The sequence below is a fragment of the Lissotriton vulgaris genome, chromosome 10 (genome assembly GCF_964263255.1).
Source record: "Lissotriton vulgaris chromosome 10, aLisVul1.2, whole genome shotgun sequence".
NCBI lineage: Eukaryota > Metazoa > Chordata > Amphibia > Caudata > Salamandridae > Lissotriton > Lissotriton vulgaris.
Genome location: NC_141698.1, coordinates 1,018,860,724 through 1,018,880,565, shown reverse-complemented (window position 1 = coordinate 1,018,880,565; position 19,842 = coordinate 1,018,860,724). Strand labels below are relative to the sequence as shown.

The window sequence follows — 19,842 nt, the reverse complement described above, 5'->3', positions numbered from 1 at the left end:
AAACGTAAATAACATAAGTTTAGACTTGAGTTTATTCATATACAAAATACAAAAAATAAATAAATACATTGATAAATAAAATACAGATGTTTTGAAAACCTTCACAATAGGATGATGTACACATTGAAACAATCTCAAGAATGCAATAAAGAACATATTAAATAAAGAGTTTTAGAACAGGTGTGCAATATCAAACACAAGAGATTGGGTGAACCCTCTCGAGCCGGGCGAGGTCTCTGCCATCTAAGACTTTGCAGTGATCTATGACTTTGGAATACTCGTCCAAGATGGTAAAGGTTTTTTGCATTTTTATTAAAGGCGCCAGCTTTTTCAGGTTCCACTGCATCCCAGGATGACTGTGTTCTGTGTTGTACAACCCTGTCATAGGGTAGGGAGTCCTTTCTCCTTGCTTTGACTAGAGTCACGGGCACCCTTCCTGCGCCACTAGGTGGTACTCTCCCCAGACAAGTCCATCACAACTTCTCATCCTCCATGCTGAATCCTCCATTGACGTAGGACTGCTGGGAAGGGTCCTCGGAGCTCTTGGGCAGCGTGTGCTCTGTGATGGAACTGGACGAGTATGGTGGCTCAAAGGGGACCTCGGTGACGGCGCTGGAGACAAGATCGGAGCTGTGCTTCATCTGGATCTGCTTGAACAGCTGCAGCACCTGTAATGAGAGATACCGGCGCCATTACTGCAGGAGCAATGCCATGACTTCACCACCAGGGGGTCTGGACAAAGTATTACTGACTGCAGGCCTCCCCCTTAGAGAGAGTTGGAATGGAATCTTCCACTCTCCGACAGTGCGTTCAGGCTGTAATCAGAGCTGTGACTGGACGTGAGGGCTGCAGTAATCTTATGTCTGTTCTTCTAAGAAACTAATGCATATCTGCCAAGGTTTCAGATTGCTATGTGTGACATTTTCATAATGTCAGAGTAATTATGAGTGACATTTTATAATAAATATAATGTACGTAAAACAGTGGATGCAATGAATTTATTGTGTGCTCTCGAGAATATAGATATTTGTTTCCGGGTCGCCTTATTTATATTAAAATGTAGAGCAGCCAGGAAATCAATAGTTTTGTAACAACTTACAACTGGTATTTTTAGGAAAAGTATACGCTAGTTTTCATCCATGTGTATATAGTTGGGGTACTAAGTCTAGTTTGTGACGCCAACATTATAGCGGAATTGGTTTTCACTTGCCTTTGTCATTCTGCATGAGAAAATGAATATGCATATCATGCATTGTACTGTTATACATTTTAGCTCTCTTTATGCACATGTCACTTTAGAAAAATTCTTGGTAAACATGTTTAGCTAGGATACTGTTTTAGTACAATGTTTTAATGAAATAGCTGCTATCCGAGTGGAAGGAGTGATCCAAGATGGCGGATTGACACCGCCGGGAGTGGAAGCGCTAATGCAGTCGGGTCCAGGTTCAGAGCAGCAACTGCGCTTTTGAACGCTATATCCCAATACAGCTACAGCAGTGACCTGTGAGTGACAACGTAGAACCTTACCCGAAGACTTCAGCAACAATCGTGAACAGCGGGGTATGTGGAGAATACGGCAAGTCCGGAGCCGTTTGCAAAAGCTACTTTCCCTCACTGTTACCGGAAAACCTACCGTAATAAACGAGTTACCACAGCAGCAGCAGCAGCAGCGATTCATAGCAAAATCCTGGCGAGGCTGGTTAAACCTGGTAACGCGGATTAGGCTTGGATCGACTTCAGCCTCAGCAGTGATCCGCTGGTCAGGTCTGCGTTCCCCCACAGCACCGGCAGCAGTCCAACCGGAGAGAGCGAGCGTCAGCAGGATGGCGCCGAAACCTCCCACACGGACAACGCGCAACACCACAGCGAGCGGGAGAGGAGGAGCAGCGGCGGTTTCTCTGTCAGTTACAGCTATTAACGAGATCCTTACAAGCAAGAAAAACACCACGGACACGGCGCCGAGATGGACGCAGAACACCGGGCAGGAGATATTGGATGAAGCAGGTACTGGCACAGTAGCGGCGGAAGCGACAGAAGTGGCAACAGCAGAAGCGGGTAGTAATGGAGGAAAAGCACAAGGTACAGTTACAGCGGATAAGGGACAGGAGGGAGGCAATGCGGCTGATGGGGTGGTAAGAGAGCAGAGCAATTTAAGAGACCCCACGGAGTCTTCTCAAAATACCACTAATACAGATACTGTTGATATCTCAGCAGCAGCTCAGGGTAATAATGGGATACTGTCCGCTAACACTGTGGTAATGGACAATACTGCTGATCTATATCCCAACATGAGCACTACCGCCACCCCAACAGTAAATATTAGCAGTACTCCTGCCCTTCATAGCGACCCTGGGACACCCCAGTCTTCAAAATGTACTGACATTTATGCTAAAAATCCCAAAGCCATTACTAATACTACTAGTGCTTTACTTGATAAAAGCAGTACTGGGGAGGCTGTTGAAACGGAAGGAATTGAGAATGAGGTCAACGTTGATATAAGTGAGACAGATGAGGAATACGTGGATGTCAATGAGCAGGGGAGTAACACACCTTTAGGTCTGACTAATGATAAAAATAAAACGGTATCCAAAAAACCCAAGGGGAAAAACAAGAATAAGCTGGCTAAAATGGCAGGCAAATCGAAGTCAATTGCACTGAAGGCTATCGCTGAAAATAGCCCTATCAGACAGTGGGTGCAGGCTAAAGGAGGCGTGAAAACCATGGCTTTACGTCTGTCTGGCAATAGTCCCAATGATGTAATCACTGTTTCCTCTGATAAAACAAAAGGGGATGCTCCACCCAGTCCTACCCAGCCTACTCTCACGGAAAAATCAACGGATACTAGCACTGGAGCAGGAGCCGGTATTGAAGCAAGCATCACGGATCAGTCACAGCCTCAGTCTTCTGTTTCCATCTTGAAGCTTACTGATGATAATATTGCCTCGATTTCTGCTTCTGGGCCAATTGATAACAATGATATCAGCATTAGCCTAAGTGGTGACATTTGCGAAACGCCGAAGGCCACTACTCCTGAGGTTGCTAGGACCCTGTTAGGTGAACCTATTCTAGCTGTGTGTATGGGTGACAATACTTTAACCTCTCCCACCGGGGCTACTGAATGGATACCGCAGGGCGAAGTGACTGCCTCTTTTCAGACAATCCTACACCTCTTAAATGAACAAAAACAAGAGGCTAAAACTCATTATCAGCAAATGAGAGAGGATAATAGCCGAACTCAAATTTCTCTACAGGAGATGGCGTGTAAACTGGGAGCGGTGTCACAGGACATTGAAGAATTGCAGCAGAGAGTGGTCACTACGGAAGAGAGATCACAATACGCTGAAGCAGAGTTGAATAGGCATGACTCACAAATAACCCAGATGCAGGCCAAACTCGAGGACTTGGAAAATAGGAATAGGAGGCAGAATCTCCGTGTCTTTGGTATTGCGGAAGGAGCAGAGGGGGCGGATCCGAGGGCATACATTACCCATTTGTTTCAGAAGGCTTTCCCTGACCTTTCTGATTGGGACTGGGACTCTCAGATCCAACGGGCGCATCGTTTACCCCTATTCCAGAGAGATAAGAGCGGGAAATTTCCAAGACCCATTTTGATTTACATTGGCAATTTTCTGCTGCGGCAGGCCATCTCTTTGAAAGCACGGCCTAATACCCCAGTCACTATTGAGTCAGTCACCTTTTTTGTGAGATCAGATCTAAGCAAACTATCATTAGAGAAAAGGTGGAAACTAAAACAGTTTATAGACCCGATTAAAGAACTTGGATTTCAAGCTTATTTGCAAGAGCCTGCTAAGCTTAAAGTGATTAAAAATGGTCACTCATACTTCTTCTTTGATGCAGCCGAGGTTGAAAAAGCAATTACCTCCTGGAAAACTGGGAAATGATGGATTGATTGAACTTAAGCATACTGAGAAGTAAATATTGGTGTAAAAATCTTTCTCTTTCTTTTCCCTCTAGCTTCTCATTATGTATACTAATGTTTTGGAGGGCATGAATTAATGTTTATTTGATATTGAAATAACCAAAAGTGGGATATTGAGAATACATGCTAGACTGTATGGGACTGTATTGCACGGATTAATTATAATACCTGGACCCGATTAGCGTTTTTTCCACCCACCTACTGCCAAGTGAACGGCAGTCAACAGGGAGGGAGGATCCACAGGTAAACACGGGGTGGGGGTGGGGGGAGGTAAGACCAGAGTGTGGGGCAGGGTATGGGTAATTTTGGTTGGGGGTAAAAATTGCATCAAAGATCACAAAAATGACAAAGAAAAAACTAAAATGCTTCACAAGACATTGATTGCGATTATTTTTTTTTGGTTACATAGGTTACTTAAGGAAAGCAATATATAATTTAGGATGCATTTAATAAAGTGTTTAACGTGGAATGTTTCAGGATTAAACAATAAAACTAAGCGCCGGCTGGTCTATGAGGAACTCAGGATGTATAGCCCACAAATAGTAGTCCTAACTGAGACACACATTGCCTATAAAGACAAAAAATATTTTAAACAATTTGGGTTTGATCTAATAGTAAGTACAGAATTTAATGCTTCTATTAGGGGAGTAGCGATTTTAAAGCATAAAGGGCTGAAATGTGACGTAGTTAAGACTTTAACCGATAAAGCGGGGAGATGGGCGATAGCGCAGTTAAAGTTAGAAAATCTCAAACTTACAATATGTGGAGTTTATGCCTCTAATCAGGATGAACCTTTAATCATAGACCAAATTAATATGGAGTTACTGGGTTGGAGGGGTGAGATAATTGTGTTAGGTGATTTTAATTGTATAATGAATTATAAATTGGATAGCACAAGAAAAAATGCATTTCATAGGATGAGGAAAACTAGGGCTGCAATCTTGGATTTGGCAGCAATTCATCTTTTAAAAGATGTATGGAGATCTTTATATCCTGATACAGGTGGATACACCTTTTATTCAGCGGCTCATAAGGTGTGCACACGCATTGATATGATTTGGGCATCAGGTTTGATTCTTGAGAAATGTAAATGTTTCATGGACATATATCCAAGGGTGACATCTGATCATAATCCGATATCTATAACATTTACACTTATAACAGAGGAGAATCCTACTCGCTCTTTCTCCTTCCCACGCTACTTATTCTCTGACACTATGTTCATAAATCAGCTTAGGGAGCATATAAAAGAATTTATTGATATTAATAGACAATCAAGCTTACCATGGATAGTCTGGGATGCATGCAAAGCTAGTGTACGGGGATTCACCCAACAATACATATGGCGGCAAAACAAAGAACTTCGAACTGTTAATCAGCAAAGGTTAAATGAAATAAGGGATATCGAACTCCAGATATCTGATGCCATATGTAACAATGCTTCAAATCTAGAAGCTCTAAATCTCAAATTAATTGAACTTAAAGCAACAATTAAAAAACTTTTGAGGGATAAAAGTATTAATAAACTTAGAAAGTATCATATGGAACAGTATGAAAATGGAGACAAAAGCGGGAAATTGCTGGCTTACAAAGTTGCGGAAGATCGCTCCATTAATATGGTTAAAGAAATTAAAGGGGACAATAATCAACTATTTTGCGATTCAAAATCAATTCTACAACAGTTTGCTTCTTTCTATCAATCTCTCTATACACCGGAAGATGTTATTTTAGATGACAGTATTAAGAAGTATATTGATACTAATAAAGTTAAGAGCTTAGATTTAGACCAATCGGCTCAATTAGAGGCTGATATCACGCCTTTAGAAGTGAGGGGTGCAATTAAAACTCTGGCAATGGGTAAAGCGGTTGGGGAAGATCTTATCCCCTTGGAAATGTATAAATTTTGCACTGACGAACTATTACCATTATTTGTCGATGTGATCAGTGCTATTGGTAATGGACAACAAGCACCCAGATCATGGAATCTGACCCAAATTATTTTCTTTTTAAAAAAAGGAAAAACACCACAAGAGAGGGGATCTTATAGGCCTATCTCCCTTATTAACAGTGATGCCAAAATCTTTGCTAAAATACTGGCTACTAGATTAGCTCCATTTATGTCTCAACTTGTCTCTCCCCAACAACATGGATTCATTCCTAAACGAGACACCTCAGCACACATTAACATGGCTATATCAGCCTTTGATGCGGCGCGGATTAAACACACCCCACTCGGCATGATCTTACTAGATGCTGAAAAAGCTTTTGACCGGGTGGGGTGGGGTTTTTTGTGGGCCGTATTACAAGCATTCGGTATTAAAGGAAAACACTTACGATGGATACAATCTTTATATGATAATTCGATGGGTAAGGTTTCATATATGGGAAAATGCTCCTCAATGTTTCCCATTAAAAGAGGGACAAGGCAAGGGTGCCCCTTATCGCCATTACTTTTTGCTCTTGCAATAGAGCCCTTTTTAATTGCTTTACAACAACAAACTTTAATTTGTCCTTTTTTTAACGGTTTAGAGAAATTGGATATTACGGTCTATGCTGACGATATAGCTGTCTTCACCCCAGACGTTACTAAGACTATGAAAGGCATATTAAAAGAAGCTGGCATTTACGGCTCAGTCTCAGGCTACAAACTAAATACCACCAAAACCCAAGTAGTCATGAACTATCAAGCCACTCCCCCTGTCCCTGGAATTAGCAATATAGCCACCTATCTAGGTGTTAAAATTTGTGCAGATATTGATTCCATAATAAGATTGAATTATGAACCTTTATTAAAAGAAACTGCTATGCTACTCAAGAAATGGCATAAACTTCCTATCAATATCATTGGTCGAATAAATTTAGTTAAAATGAAAATCTTGCCCAAATTCTTATATCTATTCCGCACTATCCCTCTACGGGTCAATAACTCCTTCTTTTCTAGATTAGAAGGTATAATTAGCAGCTTTATATGGGGGTACAAAAAGGCCCGGCGTGCTTTGTCATTACTTAAACTTCCCTTTTGTCAAGGAGGATTGTTATTTCCGGATTTCAAATTATACTATTGGTCAGCATTTATGTCTCGGATCCGTAGCTTAGCTGTTTTGGAGAACTGCACATACTTTCACAAGTTTTTATTAGGACTAGATGCCAACATGTTTGTGTATAGGATGAATGACCCCAATTATTTTAAAAGGGTAAAATTCAAGACCATAAAGGATACTATGAGCATTTGGCGATCTATTATGGCTAAATGTAATACCTCTCTATTTCATAGTCAAACACCTGTTTGGGGCAACCCCGGCTTACCTATTATTTTTCATGATACCGCCTGTCAAGTGTTCTTAAACTCTGGTATTAGACTTCTGGGGGATTTATTTGATAATCGTGGTTTTATGGCTTTTGATAAAATGAAACTATGCTTCAACTTGCCAGAAATAGCGAGGTTTAAGTACTATCAGATCAGAGATTACCTGGTGAATAAAATAGAACTTACTATAATTCTAGAATCTGAGATTTGGGACTGCATTTATAGGGATGATGATAAATCTATCATTAGTGTGGGTTATAAGCTTTTCTCTGATCTCAAGATTAGTGATGTTACCAGTTTAACAGAAAAATGGAATAGGAAACTAGCCATTAATATCTCTTCAGAGTTGATTGCTAAAACATTCACAAGCCTAAATACAACAGTGATATCTTCCGGCTTAAAACTGCAGATGTTCAAAACAATATGCCAATTATATTACACGCCTGACAGGATACTTAAATGGTCAACGAATAATACGCTTTCAGATAAAACGAAATGCCCTAAATGTGATTTGAGGGGGGCTGACATTGTTCACATGTTTTTTACTTGCCCTTGCCTCAAGGAATATTGGGAAGGAATAACTAAGGTTATCACTGAGAGGCTGGAGCAACCTTTCTTATTTTCAAGTATAGATGTGTGTGTAGGCATCAATGGGGGGGAAAGGTTTAAAGATCTGCTAAATGTTCTAATTACTTGTGGAAGGCTAATTATTGCTAGAGTTTGGATTGAAAAAAATCCACCAACAGTTCTTGAATGGTGGAGATTAGTAAATGAAATCTATAGTATGGAATCCGCCATTGCAGATTCAAGAGGAGGGCAGGCTAAGCGAAAAATTGACAGAGTATGGGGCCTTTTTATGTCTTAATAGATGTTTTTCAAATCACAATTTTGCCGAATGTTTTTTCTTATGCTTATTTAATGGTAATTATGTAACATTGCTATCTCCTTATTTTTGTTTGTGTTTCAATATTGAAAAATGAATTGTTTATTATTGTACATGTGATTCTTTGATGCAAATAAAAAACAGTTAAAATAAAAAAAAAAAAAAAGAAATAGCTGCTATCCATATTTTCCTTTTTAAATATTTATTAATAATGTTTCCCTTCAAGTGCTATCAATTGCTTGGAAATGAATGCTTAGATAAATATGCCATTAGTAAATAATAATAATTTTGTATTTTACAATTTTATGTAATTGCATGTATACCTTTTTTTGTCTATTGTCGCTTTTATGGTTGTACTATGCAAACCGAATAAAGCTTTCTGAACCTGAACCTGAGTGATATTTTAACTACTTTTTAAATGCTATGAATAACACTTTCTCACAAGCTCACCTCGGCCATCTATGCACTAGTCCCCTCTCTGAATTTACTGCCTTCTTGGATATGCTCAACTAGACTCTACTTCAAACACATACTCTTGACATGACATGACTCCTCTCCTGACATGTTTATGCCCCACAATTTCTTCTCTGGGGCTTCCACATTTTACTCTATCAGCAGCTTTGTGTGTGGCATCAAACTGGAGTGAGAAATGTCCTTAAATATGGCCCCTGAGAACTCCAATCTTCAGGTTTGCTTCCTCCCTTTATATTCAAACATCCTTCTTGTGATTGTACTCCTGTAACTCCACATGCAAACCTCTGCCCCTGGACATCCAACATCCTAGGCTCCACAGACACACTCTCTCGCTCTCTCTCTGTCTCTCTCTCTGTCTCCTTCTCTCTCTCTCTCTCTCTCTTTCTCTCTCTCTCCTTTCCACTCTCTTTTCCAATGTCCAAGAGCACGTGATCAGTTGCCTTCCTTGTATTTGCCACTGGATGACACTACACACACACATGCTCACAAAGGGACAAACAAACACACAACCACACACAGAGACTCACAGATGCAAAGCACACACACACACACACATACACGCACTCTACTTACGTGGGATTTGGGCACCGTTCCTATCCTGAAGAACCCGATGGTCCCACTGTCGATCTTGGTGCAGTTGACGATGGTGGAAGCGATGTTCTCTGGAGAAGGCCCATTGCAGAGGACTCCGTCCACCTGAGGAGCAAAGACACACGTGAGATCACCGCCCACAGACTCCCATCACACAGGCAGCTGCGGGGCTTCCATGGATACTAAAACTATAATAATCCTCCATTTGTAAAGCGCACAGCTACCCGTAGGTTTCCCAGTGCTGGAAGCCGTCAGGAAGATTAAGCAAGCTATTGTCCAGAGTCAACATCCTACTCTGGGATCCCCCACACATGCAGCAGCACACACCTTCAACATCCTACTCTGGGATTCCCCACGCATGCTGCAGACACCTTCAACATCCTACTCTGGGATCCCCCACACATGCTGCGCACACCTTCAACATACTACTCTGGGATCCCCCACACATGCTGCGCACACCTTCAACATCCTACTCTGGGATCCCCCATGCATGCTGCGCACAACTTCAACATCCTCCTCTGGAATCCCCCACACATGCAGCGAAAACCTTCAACATCCTACTCTGTAATCCCCCACACATGCTGCGCACACCTTCAACATCCTACTCTGGGATTCCCCACACATGCTGCACATACCTTCAACATCCTACTCTGGGATCCCCCACACATGCTGCGCATACCTTCAACATCCTACTCTGGGATTCCCCACACATGCTGAGCACACCTTCAACATGCTCCTCTGGGATCCCCCACACATGCTGCGCATACCTTCAACATCCTACTCTGGGATCCCCCACGCATGCTGCGCACACCTTCAACATGCTCCTCTGGGATCCCCCACTCATGCTGCACACACCTTCAACATCCCACTCTGGGATCTTCCCTAGATATAGAAGAGGGACCATCACATCATTTTGAAATGCTTTGCAGTCGGTAAACTAAGTTGTCACCGGTCACCTAGTCCCATGGAGCAATTTTAAGTTTTTTTAACCGAATCACATTTGTAAAATTTATCCAGACTTTATCCAGTGTATATTTGGCAAAAAAACTACCAAATATTAGTTACTAAATCAGAACTATCTAGAAAAACTAACTTTCATCAGGATAATTGACAGTGCACATGGGCTATCCCTGGTAAATGTTGTCTGTTCAATGCAGGCCACGCAGAAGACTTCTTGGTCTATCAGGACTCTGGGTTCTGGACACAGTGTCCTCAGATACACCTCTTGTGCTTGTAATGGTACTTACCTTGTCTCCCATCTTGGCGTACACTTGGTTGTGGTGAGTGGTGTCGGCTTCTCCGCTCGGATTGGCTGATGATACCACAATGGGCCCAACCTGGTGAGACACAAAGAAACAGAGTAGGAGATTCAACTCACTTTCATTGGGCACAAAGCATTGTCCCCCTCACCCTCCCCAGATATAGAGAGATGTGTTTACATATCTTAAATGTATGCTGATGTACACCACCCATGCTTGAGCAGGACTAGCAGCTCAGTGCCACTCACGCCCCCACAAAGGGTGCAGCAGACTGGAAGCCATGCTCATCACTGGTGGCAGAACAGTGCCAGCCATGCCCGGGCAGTGCTGGCATCCCGCTACCACCGGACAACTCACCAGGTCAATCAGGGATGTGGTCACAGAACAATCCGGGATCCTGATGGCGATGCTCTCTGCGGTGCCAATGTACTTAGCGGAGTCCTCCAGTCCGAAGCACTGCAGCCACTCGCCTGTGGGTTCAAGAAGACAGAAAGGTGTGAGCAGGGCTTATTTTGGGCAGGTGTCTGCCATTGAAAGGCACCTGCACTCATGTTTGGGGACTGCAGTTTTTTTATTTCGTCATCAAACTTGGACCTCAGAGCAAGAGGACAAAGGCAGAAAAGAGAGAAATAAGGAAGAAGTGAAAGAAAGGAAAACAGCGACAATGAAAGCAAGGATGAAGAAAGTTCAAAATGAGATTAAGAGACAAGAAGTGCAGGGCTGTGGGAGGAACAGGCATGAGGAGGAACAAGGTCAGACAGCCTTGGTATTTGCTAAACCCCACCATTCAGGAAAGCTATGGGCCCCTCCACTTAAAAAACTAACCACTGATGTGAGTCCTGCATGATGGAGAAATACACAAAAAACTCTGGTAAAGTGAGGGGGTACCCTTGGTAATACCCCAATCCCATGCAGTCACTGTGAGTGACTACGCACCAGTCGAACGTGGCCCTCTCCTGCGCGCTCACAAGAGCGCCCCTCTCCTCCCAAGCCGCAGGAGGATCCTATGGTGTGCACTAAACTCACCACGTGCCCTGCTGCTGTTCAGCTCATTGTTTGAAGCCAATATTCAACGCTCCTGTGGCTCGGAGCCTCTATATTACCAGCCTTCAAACTACACAGGTGCTCGCACTATAGGTAGGAAGGGTCAGGTGATGAACTAACATCTCCTTATAGGCAAAAAGCGTGCAAAGGACAATATTCACCCTGTAGAGGGGTCTCTGATAATGGAGAGTATCCCTATTGGGATATGTCAGGCAGTGTAAAGATGTCACCTTATAGGTGTGGGTCAGATGATGAAGAGAAACTTTCATCTATACAAGATACAGACAGCAAAGTGTGCACTTCCCACAGGCGGGTCTGATGAAGGAAAGGTTCACTCCCTGTAGACAAAGATACAGGTTAGTGAGGGGACAGTGTTCATCCTATGGATGGGGTCAGATAATGGAGAGGTTCACTCCCTGTAGAGAAAGATACAGGTAAGTGAGTGGGCGGTGCTCTTCCTATGGGTGGGGTCAGACAATGAAGAGGCTCAGATCCTGTAGAGAAAGATACAGGTCGTGAACGGACAGTGCTCATCCTATGAGTGGGGTCAGATAATGGAGAGAGGCTCAGACCCTGTAGAGAAAGATACAGGTCAGTGAGCGGGCAGTGCTCATCCTATGAGTGGGGCCTGATAATGGAGAGGCTCAGACCCTGTAGAGAAAGATACAGGTCAGCTAGTGGACAGTGTTCATCCTATGAGTGGGGGCAGATAATGGAGAGGCTCAGACCCTGTAGAGAAAGATACAGGTCAGCTAGTGGACAGTGTTCATCCTATGAGTGCGGGCAGATAATGGAGAGGCTCAGACCCTGTAGAGAAAGATACAGGTCAGTGAACGGACAGTGTTCATCCTATGGGTGGGGGTATATAATGGAGAGGCTCAGACCCTGTAGAGAAGGATACAGGTCAGTGAGCGGGCAGTGCTCTTCCTATGGGTGAGGGCAGATAATGGAGAGGGTCAGACCCTGTAGAGAAGGATACAGGTCAGTGAGCGGGCAGTGCTCTTCCTCTGCAGTTATGGACCAGAATATTTACAGGAGCGCCCAAGATCCAAATAATCACTAAAGATCCTCCTTAGATTCACAGAGCAGGCAGTATGTTGGTGCTTGTCCTATATACATGGATCAGGCAATGTAGGGGCCTCCTCCCTATAGACATGTGAAGGATAAAGCACAGGTGTTGGCAGGACAGGCGACTCTAATGTAACGGGTCAGATCACACTCGGAATTTGTGGTGAATGTTTGCAACAGGAGCGGTAAAGAAACAGTACATGAGGGAACATGGAAACAATCCTACATGTAAGCTGAAGAGCATGTATGGTCTGTGTGTACACATGAAGCATTGAAGCCTGGGGTGGGTGGGACCGGGTCCTAGTCTGCAGTCACAATTAATGTGTGTGGTAGGTTTGTATCCAGATGATGGGTGTTACTTTTCTCATCTTTCCCCCTTGTTTGTGGTCATGAACTGGGATCTGCTGGTCTTCTTGTGCTCTCAAATAGAGATCTCCTGCTCACCTCTTGGTATGACCAGGCTCATCTGCGAAGGCCAGGCCGCCTGCATGAAGTCCCAGAGCAGAGGGCTGAACAGGTGTCTAGCCGGCTCCAGCTGCTTCAAGGTCGAGATCCAGATGGACATGGGGGCGTCCTTGGGCTTCAGCTTTGTCCTGGAAGGAAACAAGACAGAGGTCAACTGAGTGAAGGGAAGAGATCCATCTCACTGGGATTGGAGGATCCAGAGTTGAGATTCTGGCCAATCTCAGACCACCAGCAGGGACATGATGATGGAAAAAGGAACATTTATTATGAGATCTACCCTCCATCTTAAGACTGAACGATTTATACAGTCATATAGAGCAAGACACTGGTCCTTTTCACTTGTCGCAAAATGAATCCTGGTTTTTAGGGGTTGTTCACATGCCCCAAGAGGTGCAGAAAGAGGGATAGTACTGCTGGTCTGTTCTCAGTTTTATAAGGACATTTGGTTTCTTCTTTACAGAAGTGTCTAAGGTTACTTGTTTGTTGTTGCTTCTTTTCCAGGGGTTCTCTGCTCTTGGTATATTGTTGTTTCTTTCTAGGGTTTCCTCAATGTAATTGGTGTTTGGCTGTTTCATTCTGTGGTTCTCATTGTTATAAGAATTCATCAATCTAAAATATTCACTATTTATTGAAAATAAGGGCTGTGAAGATAACACTCACCTGTACACCTTCTCCACGGCCGCCGGACGGTTACAGGCTCCCACCACCGCATACACCGTGTCTGTGGGGACACCACAGATTCCTCCATCCTTCATGATTTCTGCAACAGAAGAGCAAGAACCCCATGATTATAGGTAAGGCACCCTGTTTTCCGTTTTTACTGATTTTTGCAGATAAATGCAGACAGAAAACATTTATTTTTTTGCATGTATTTATTTTTAAATGTGGATCAAAACTGAAATTGGGGCGCTTTTGAGTAATTCTAAACCCTGTTTGCCATGACTGCCAGGTCAATAGATGTGTGGATTGATAGATAAGGGGGTTCAAAAAGAAAGGAATTTTAGTAAAAGGCTTTAACAGCAGTAGATATGCACAACTTTGATACTGAAATTCACATATTTTCACATAATGCACTGATTTATCTTCTGAAGTGTTCACAGCACTGAACCCTGGCAGACATTCAACCATAAGTGCATATTTATCGGTTAAATGGATGTGGAAATATACTAATTTCAGCATCATTTTTTCAACCAAACCCCGAAAAAATATGGATATAACAAAGAAGTACAAACTATAATATGACTTATGTTATTAAGGATTCAATATGTGACTTGGAGGTAAAATAGAAGTCTTATTTTTGCCAAGGAGAAATTTTTCTGCTGGTAAAATCATGTTTTCACTAAGTCTTTCCGGACAAAGTTCAGCAGTAAACAATGTACAACTTTGTTAAACTAAGAATGGAAACATTTAAAAATTGCAGACATAACTGTAATCAAATTAGTAGAATTTTAAATTTCCCAACATTAAAAAAAAAAAGGATTTTCCCCCAGAATCTCCTTACCTGCGATCTGCTTGACGGATGTGGCCCTCCTGGCAGGAAGGTGGGGGCACTTGGAGGCTCCACCCCCATGCCCCTGGAGCTGCAGAAGTGGGCGGCCCATGGGCAGCTGGGGTTCTTCAAAGGTGTCACTGACCAGCCCAGCCAGGAAGCAGTAGAAGCTGACCAGGCCAAAGATGATGGTGACAGCAATGTCATACCCAACTGGGAGGGCTGCGACGGCGTCCAATAGAAAACTGATGAGGATGAGTTCAAAGGTGAGGCAATACAGGAACCAGGCTTTGCTTAGGAACAGCGTGCAGAAAATAATGAACCCATTCAAGAGCATGAAGCAGATGATGCCCACAGCCACGTGGAAGCCCCTCGTGGGGCCGTAGAGGCCACCGTACCTGGTGAGACCCCAGATGATCCACATAACTCCATAAAGAATAAAGGTGCTGCTCTCAAGGGTCTTACCACGCGAGAAGGCCACAGAGCCACAGACACATTTCAGAAGCCCTCCAGCTACCACCACCCACGGTAGGACGACAGTGGCACGTGCGTCTGTTGGGTCCACAGACATAGTGATTGCAAAGGCGGCCAAAATGCTGCCTGCGTGGCCAAGCACCTCTCCATCCGCATACTTAGAATAGCCGAGGTAAGGAACATGCAGGTCTTTTTCTTGACGTAACTTGAAAATGCTAATAGGTGTGAACAGGCTCTTAACAATCCCCTCTCCTGTTGGAATCTTGGTGGCCGCTTTCATGTTGTAAAGTTTAATGAGGGTCATAAGTGCTGAAGCCACGTAGATAGCCACATTCACTCCTTGTGATCCACCATGGAAGAATCCAGTGGGACGTGAAGCCAAAGCGATGCAGTAGGTCACATAAAACAATGGATACAGCCCATCCACCAGGCTCCTACCAGCCATGAATACAGCCAAGACCATGAACAGGAGCAGAAAGACCACCAGTAATGGGACAGGGAAAATGGGTTCAGTGGCCTGCCAGAACTGGTAGAGCAAGGAATACCCTTCAGCGAACCGCAGGATGGAGGTGAAGCCAAAGAAGGTGGCCGCCAGGGTATCCAAGCATCGATAGGACAGGATGCAGACCCCAATCTGGAAGACCCCCGCCATCCAAAGCCAAGGCACCTGCCCCACAAAGAGACTGGTGGTCACTCCCAGGACCCTGCACCCAAAGACGCTGGCGGACACCATATTCAAGATCAGCCCAATGATGACCAGGTCGTTGCTGCTGGCGGTCATGGGTGAGCCCTGGGGGATGGCTTTAGCCGTAGCCAGAACTGTGCCAGGGAGGGTGACCAACTTCCCTGTAAGTATATGAAGGAGCCTCCCTCCACCAAAGTACGCCCCAACGAGACAGACGAGGAGGTGGTTAGAAGCCACCGCCGAGGCACCAAAGCTACTGTCATAGTATGTGGCGGTTTCATGGGCAGCGGAGAGCGAGATGGCCAACGCCATCATGGCGAGGGCAGCCTCCTTCTGAAGGACGGCCACCAGACTGATGATGAGCAGTCCCAGGGTGAAGGCTGCAAGGCCAGGGACCATGGCATTACGAAGATCAAGGGACCCGCTGAGGACCCCCTGCCCGTCCATGATATGGATCACTCCCTTAGAGCACCATAGCGCTGAGACCGTCAGGCAGAAGGACGCAAACAAGGGGACAGGACCACGGCTCCTGCGGACTCCTGCGGGAGAGAAGAAAGGAGAAGTAAATATAGGAAGAAAGAAAATTAGAGACACAAGTAGGTGACAATGTAGAGATGGGAAAGAGAGTGAAAGATTTGAAAGGAAGAAGTTAGTATAGGAAAGGTAGGTTTAAAGAGAAAGAAAGCTGAATGGAGGGAAAATTAGAGGATTGAAAGGGATTGAGTGAGAGGACACAGAGAAAGAGAGATGGGAGACATACATTTAAGCTAAAAAAAAGGGAACTGGACAACGAAACAAGAGACAACGTGCTAAGAAGAGGATTGAGAGAAGAAAATAAGAAAGGAGGTAGGAAAAGAGAGAGGTAAATACTGGAAGAAAGAAAATTAGACAAAAGGGAGAGGATGGAAAAAGAGAAAGGATGAGTGATGAAGAGAAAGAGGAGGAACAACGAGAGGAGATAAAGAAAGAGAGAAGGGAAAAGTAAATTAAAAATTAAAGAAAACTATACAATGAAAAGTGTGGCCAAGGAATAAAAAGAGCCACGGCAGAAAGGAGAGAGAGAATGACAAGCAGAGAGACTGAGTAAATGAAAACACAAATTTAAGGAAGGGGGTAGTGTGAGGAATGAGATAAATATAGTAGATAGAGAGAGGGAGGGAGACAGAGGGGAGAAGTGACTAAAGAGGGAAAAGAAAATCATTGAAAGAAAAGAATGATAAAAGTATTGGAAGTGAGGAAAAAGAAAGAGAACAATGAGGGTCCGAGGGAGAAAGCAGAGGTGGAAACAAGATCGAGAAATGGAACAAGAAAAAGGTTCAGATCAGCATCAGTGTAACTTCCTGACTTCCCTGGACGATAGTTCTCACCAGTTCTGCAAACTCTCAGCCAGAGCCGGGGTCAGGCTTTATTGATTCCTGGACTGCACTTTATTTACCCACCATTGACCCCCAGAACCGGCACCAGGCTTTTCGAAGGTTTACTTTCCTATCATTATCCGAAAGAAGGGGTCTCTTCTCACTCATAACCCCGAGGCCCTCCCACAGGGTGGGCGAGGGAAGGCTTCCTCTCTGGGCATCTTCGCCTAGCATAAGTTTAAAGCACTACATTCCCATATTGAGATGTCATAAGCGCATTGAAGCAATCATGGTGTGTTTAAGGCACTGTGTCGCGCATTCTCAGCCGTGTGCCTCCCTCTCTACTTCCCCTGAACCCCACGCGTGTGATCTCACCTGTATATCCCAGCAGAGCTGCCAATATGACCAGCAGGACCCCCAGGGGTGTACTGGGGATGAGGGGCGTGGCTCTGGAGGAGCTGTATGACGTCACTGCCAGCAGGAGGGAGCCTGGAAGAACAGCAAAGACAGCCATGATTCAAAGATAAATAAAACACACGCCTGCCAGGGTCCCTCTTTAGGAGGGAGTCTGGAAACACAGAGACAGGCACGAAATGATAACTTACACTCACACCAGCCTCTCTTCCATCTTGGGAGGAGCCCGGATACACAGCAAAGACATCCGTGACACAAACACACACCTTTCCTTTCAGATCTCCGCAGCACGCGCCTTAACCCAGGAAACACCCGTTCACTTTATTATTCCAATATTCAATAATGATTGGTCACAGATGAGGTACTGGGAGAAAGCGCCTACATGGCTGTATTCAGACATGAACTGAGCTATAAGGGACCCAAGACTTCCTGAGAGGCTTCTGCTCCGAAGGCCGGTGGAGCTGAAACAGTCAGTCGCACTGAGTTGTGACGATAGCATGTCACTGACTCTCGACAGCTCTACCGGCTCCTGGCCCTAACCCATCCTAAACCATTCTCTTAAGCCTCAGAAAACAACTCAACACTAATATGATTCCCCAACACCTCATCTAAACAGAGCCCAGGACTCTCCATTCACCAAGCGCTTGCCTGCCTCAATCGGATCCTAGCGCTATATAAAGGCATCAAACATGACGAAAGTGGCAGTATGGGTCCTACCTGCAGAGATGGACAAGATCCCAATGGAATAGTGAAGGGGCTCTGGGGCCTTCCCTGGCTCCGGCATCCTGCGGCTGGAGACAATCTGGATTGAGTCTGGGCAGAACCCGCAGTGAGTCTGGAGTATGGGCTGAATCCGAAGTGAGTCTGGAGTGTGGGCTGAATCCGCAGTGAGTCTGGAGTGTGGGCTGAATCCGCAGTGAGTCCGGAGCGTGGGTGAATCTGGAGCCCGTCAGGCTGGGGTAGCTGGAGTGCGCCCGGGTCAGTCACCGCTGGTGTCTCACTCCACACCCGGCCCAGCAGCTCTTTATCTGCAGTGTCCCCGGGGGGCGTGTCTAGTCGCTGTCACTCACGGGGCAGTGGGATTTTCCCGAAAGGGCAGCGCCTTGCATCCCCCCCTCCCCCCCCCCCCCCCCCGCTGCGTGGTACGACACATGGAGGGGGGTTTCACACCCGCGAGCTGCTTCTACGGGCACCCTTAGCAGCAGGGGTCACACCTCACATACAGGACAGTGTCCGGGACAGGCAGGAATACATTTCCAGAGACAGGGCAGAGACGGGGAAGGGAGGGAGAAGGTGCTCGTGATTTCCACAGAAAAATACATCGGTTTAAAGGGGAATGAAATGCATCTCCCCAGAGAGAATATAAAATAAAACGTATTTAATTTCTGTGTTTATTCATTGCAATGTAGTGCCAACTAGGCCTCTCGAGGCACCATAGCGCCTGTACCGAGGAACGGGGAATAGACTACACGCAAAGCGTGTACAATTAGAAACATATAAAGATTAGACTAACAGAAACGTAAATAATGTAATAATTACACAACAGGGAGGTACAGTGAGTGGCCGATATAAGAAAGAGAGATAGGACTCACCTGGACAGAGCCTTCCGTGTATGGGATCCTGGAGTGTCCGATTAAAGGGTCTCTTTTCTTCTGCTTGAAAAAAGAGAGACACCCCTCAAAACAAGGGACAGTGTTTAAGCAACAAGTCAATCTAAAGAATTCCCCTTGCTAGATTATTTAAACAATAAATACACTCACATTCAGTCACCACAATCAAACAAATGTAGTGCCACAGGAATTTTTAAAACACACATAGATCATTTAATTATATATTCATTATTCATTAAAATGCATCAATACTCCCTGCTTTTTTGGATGAAGTTAATTCATTTGCACAAGTATCTGGCTACAAATTAAATAAGGATAAATGTGAGATTTTGCCACTTACCAAACTCACTCTCAAGGACGATTTCTCTGCTTCGGGCTTTACTTGGAGCCCTAACTCTATTAAATATTTTGGTCTCCACTCCTGGCCTATTGAGCTACGGGACAAATTATGGCTTAAGATTCGTAGATCTTCCAGAGCTGCTAATACTACTCAAACACTATTTTTTATTTATAATTGTTTATTATTTTCACCACTAGTTCTTAGTAAACAATACCCAGATGCTTCTGATAAGTGTTGGTCCTGCTCCTTACCATGTGCAGATCTTTTCCACATGCTTTTTAGTTGTTCCCATGTTCATAAATTTTGGCGGCAAGTTTGGTCTCAAATTAACAAGATTTTTTCCTCTAATCACTCCTTCTCTTTATCTCACATTTTCTTAGGGAGTGTTTCCCCCATCTGGGATCATTGCACTTATAGGGATGACTGTTTACAAAAATTGACTAC

The 19,842-nt window shown here is 44.4% G+C and overlaps 1 protein-coding gene across 1 annotated transcript; it reads right to left on the bottom strand.

Annotated features, from left to right (window-relative positions):
* Window positions 1-473: 473 nt before the first annotated feature.
* LOC147689224 (uncharacterized) lies at window positions 474-18,232 on the bottom strand. Its single transcript, XM_086939899.1, has 9 exons — window positions 18,166-18,232; window positions 17,410-17,523; window positions 14,533-16,218; window positions 13,692-13,791; window positions 13,011-13,159; window positions 10,812-10,924; window positions 10,443-10,532; window positions 9,178-9,300; window positions 474-668 (listed from the first exon to the last, which is right to left on the bottom strand). The coding sequence occupies exons 1-9, from the start codon at window positions 18,230-18,232 to the stop codon at window positions 474-476; spliced, it is 2,637 nt and encodes an 878-aa protein (XP_086796025.1).
* Between the last annotated feature and the right edge of the window lie 1,610 nt (window positions 18,233-19,842).

Bases quoted from the DNA above. Each gene is read 5' to 3' on its own strand.
- LOC147689224 (XM_086939899.1), bottom strand. From the start codon at position 18,232: ATGCCGGAGCCAGGGAAGGCCCCAGAGCCCCTTCACTATTCCATTGGG. The intron at 16,219-17,409 runs GTGAGATCACAC...TCTCTCCCGCAG, and splicing joins AGCTCTGCTGGGATATACAG to GAGTCCGCAGGAGCCGTGGT. The intron at 669-9,177 runs GTAAGTAGAGTG...CTCTCATTACAG, and splicing joins GAACGGTGCCCAAATCCCAC to GTGCTGCAGCTGTTCAAGCA.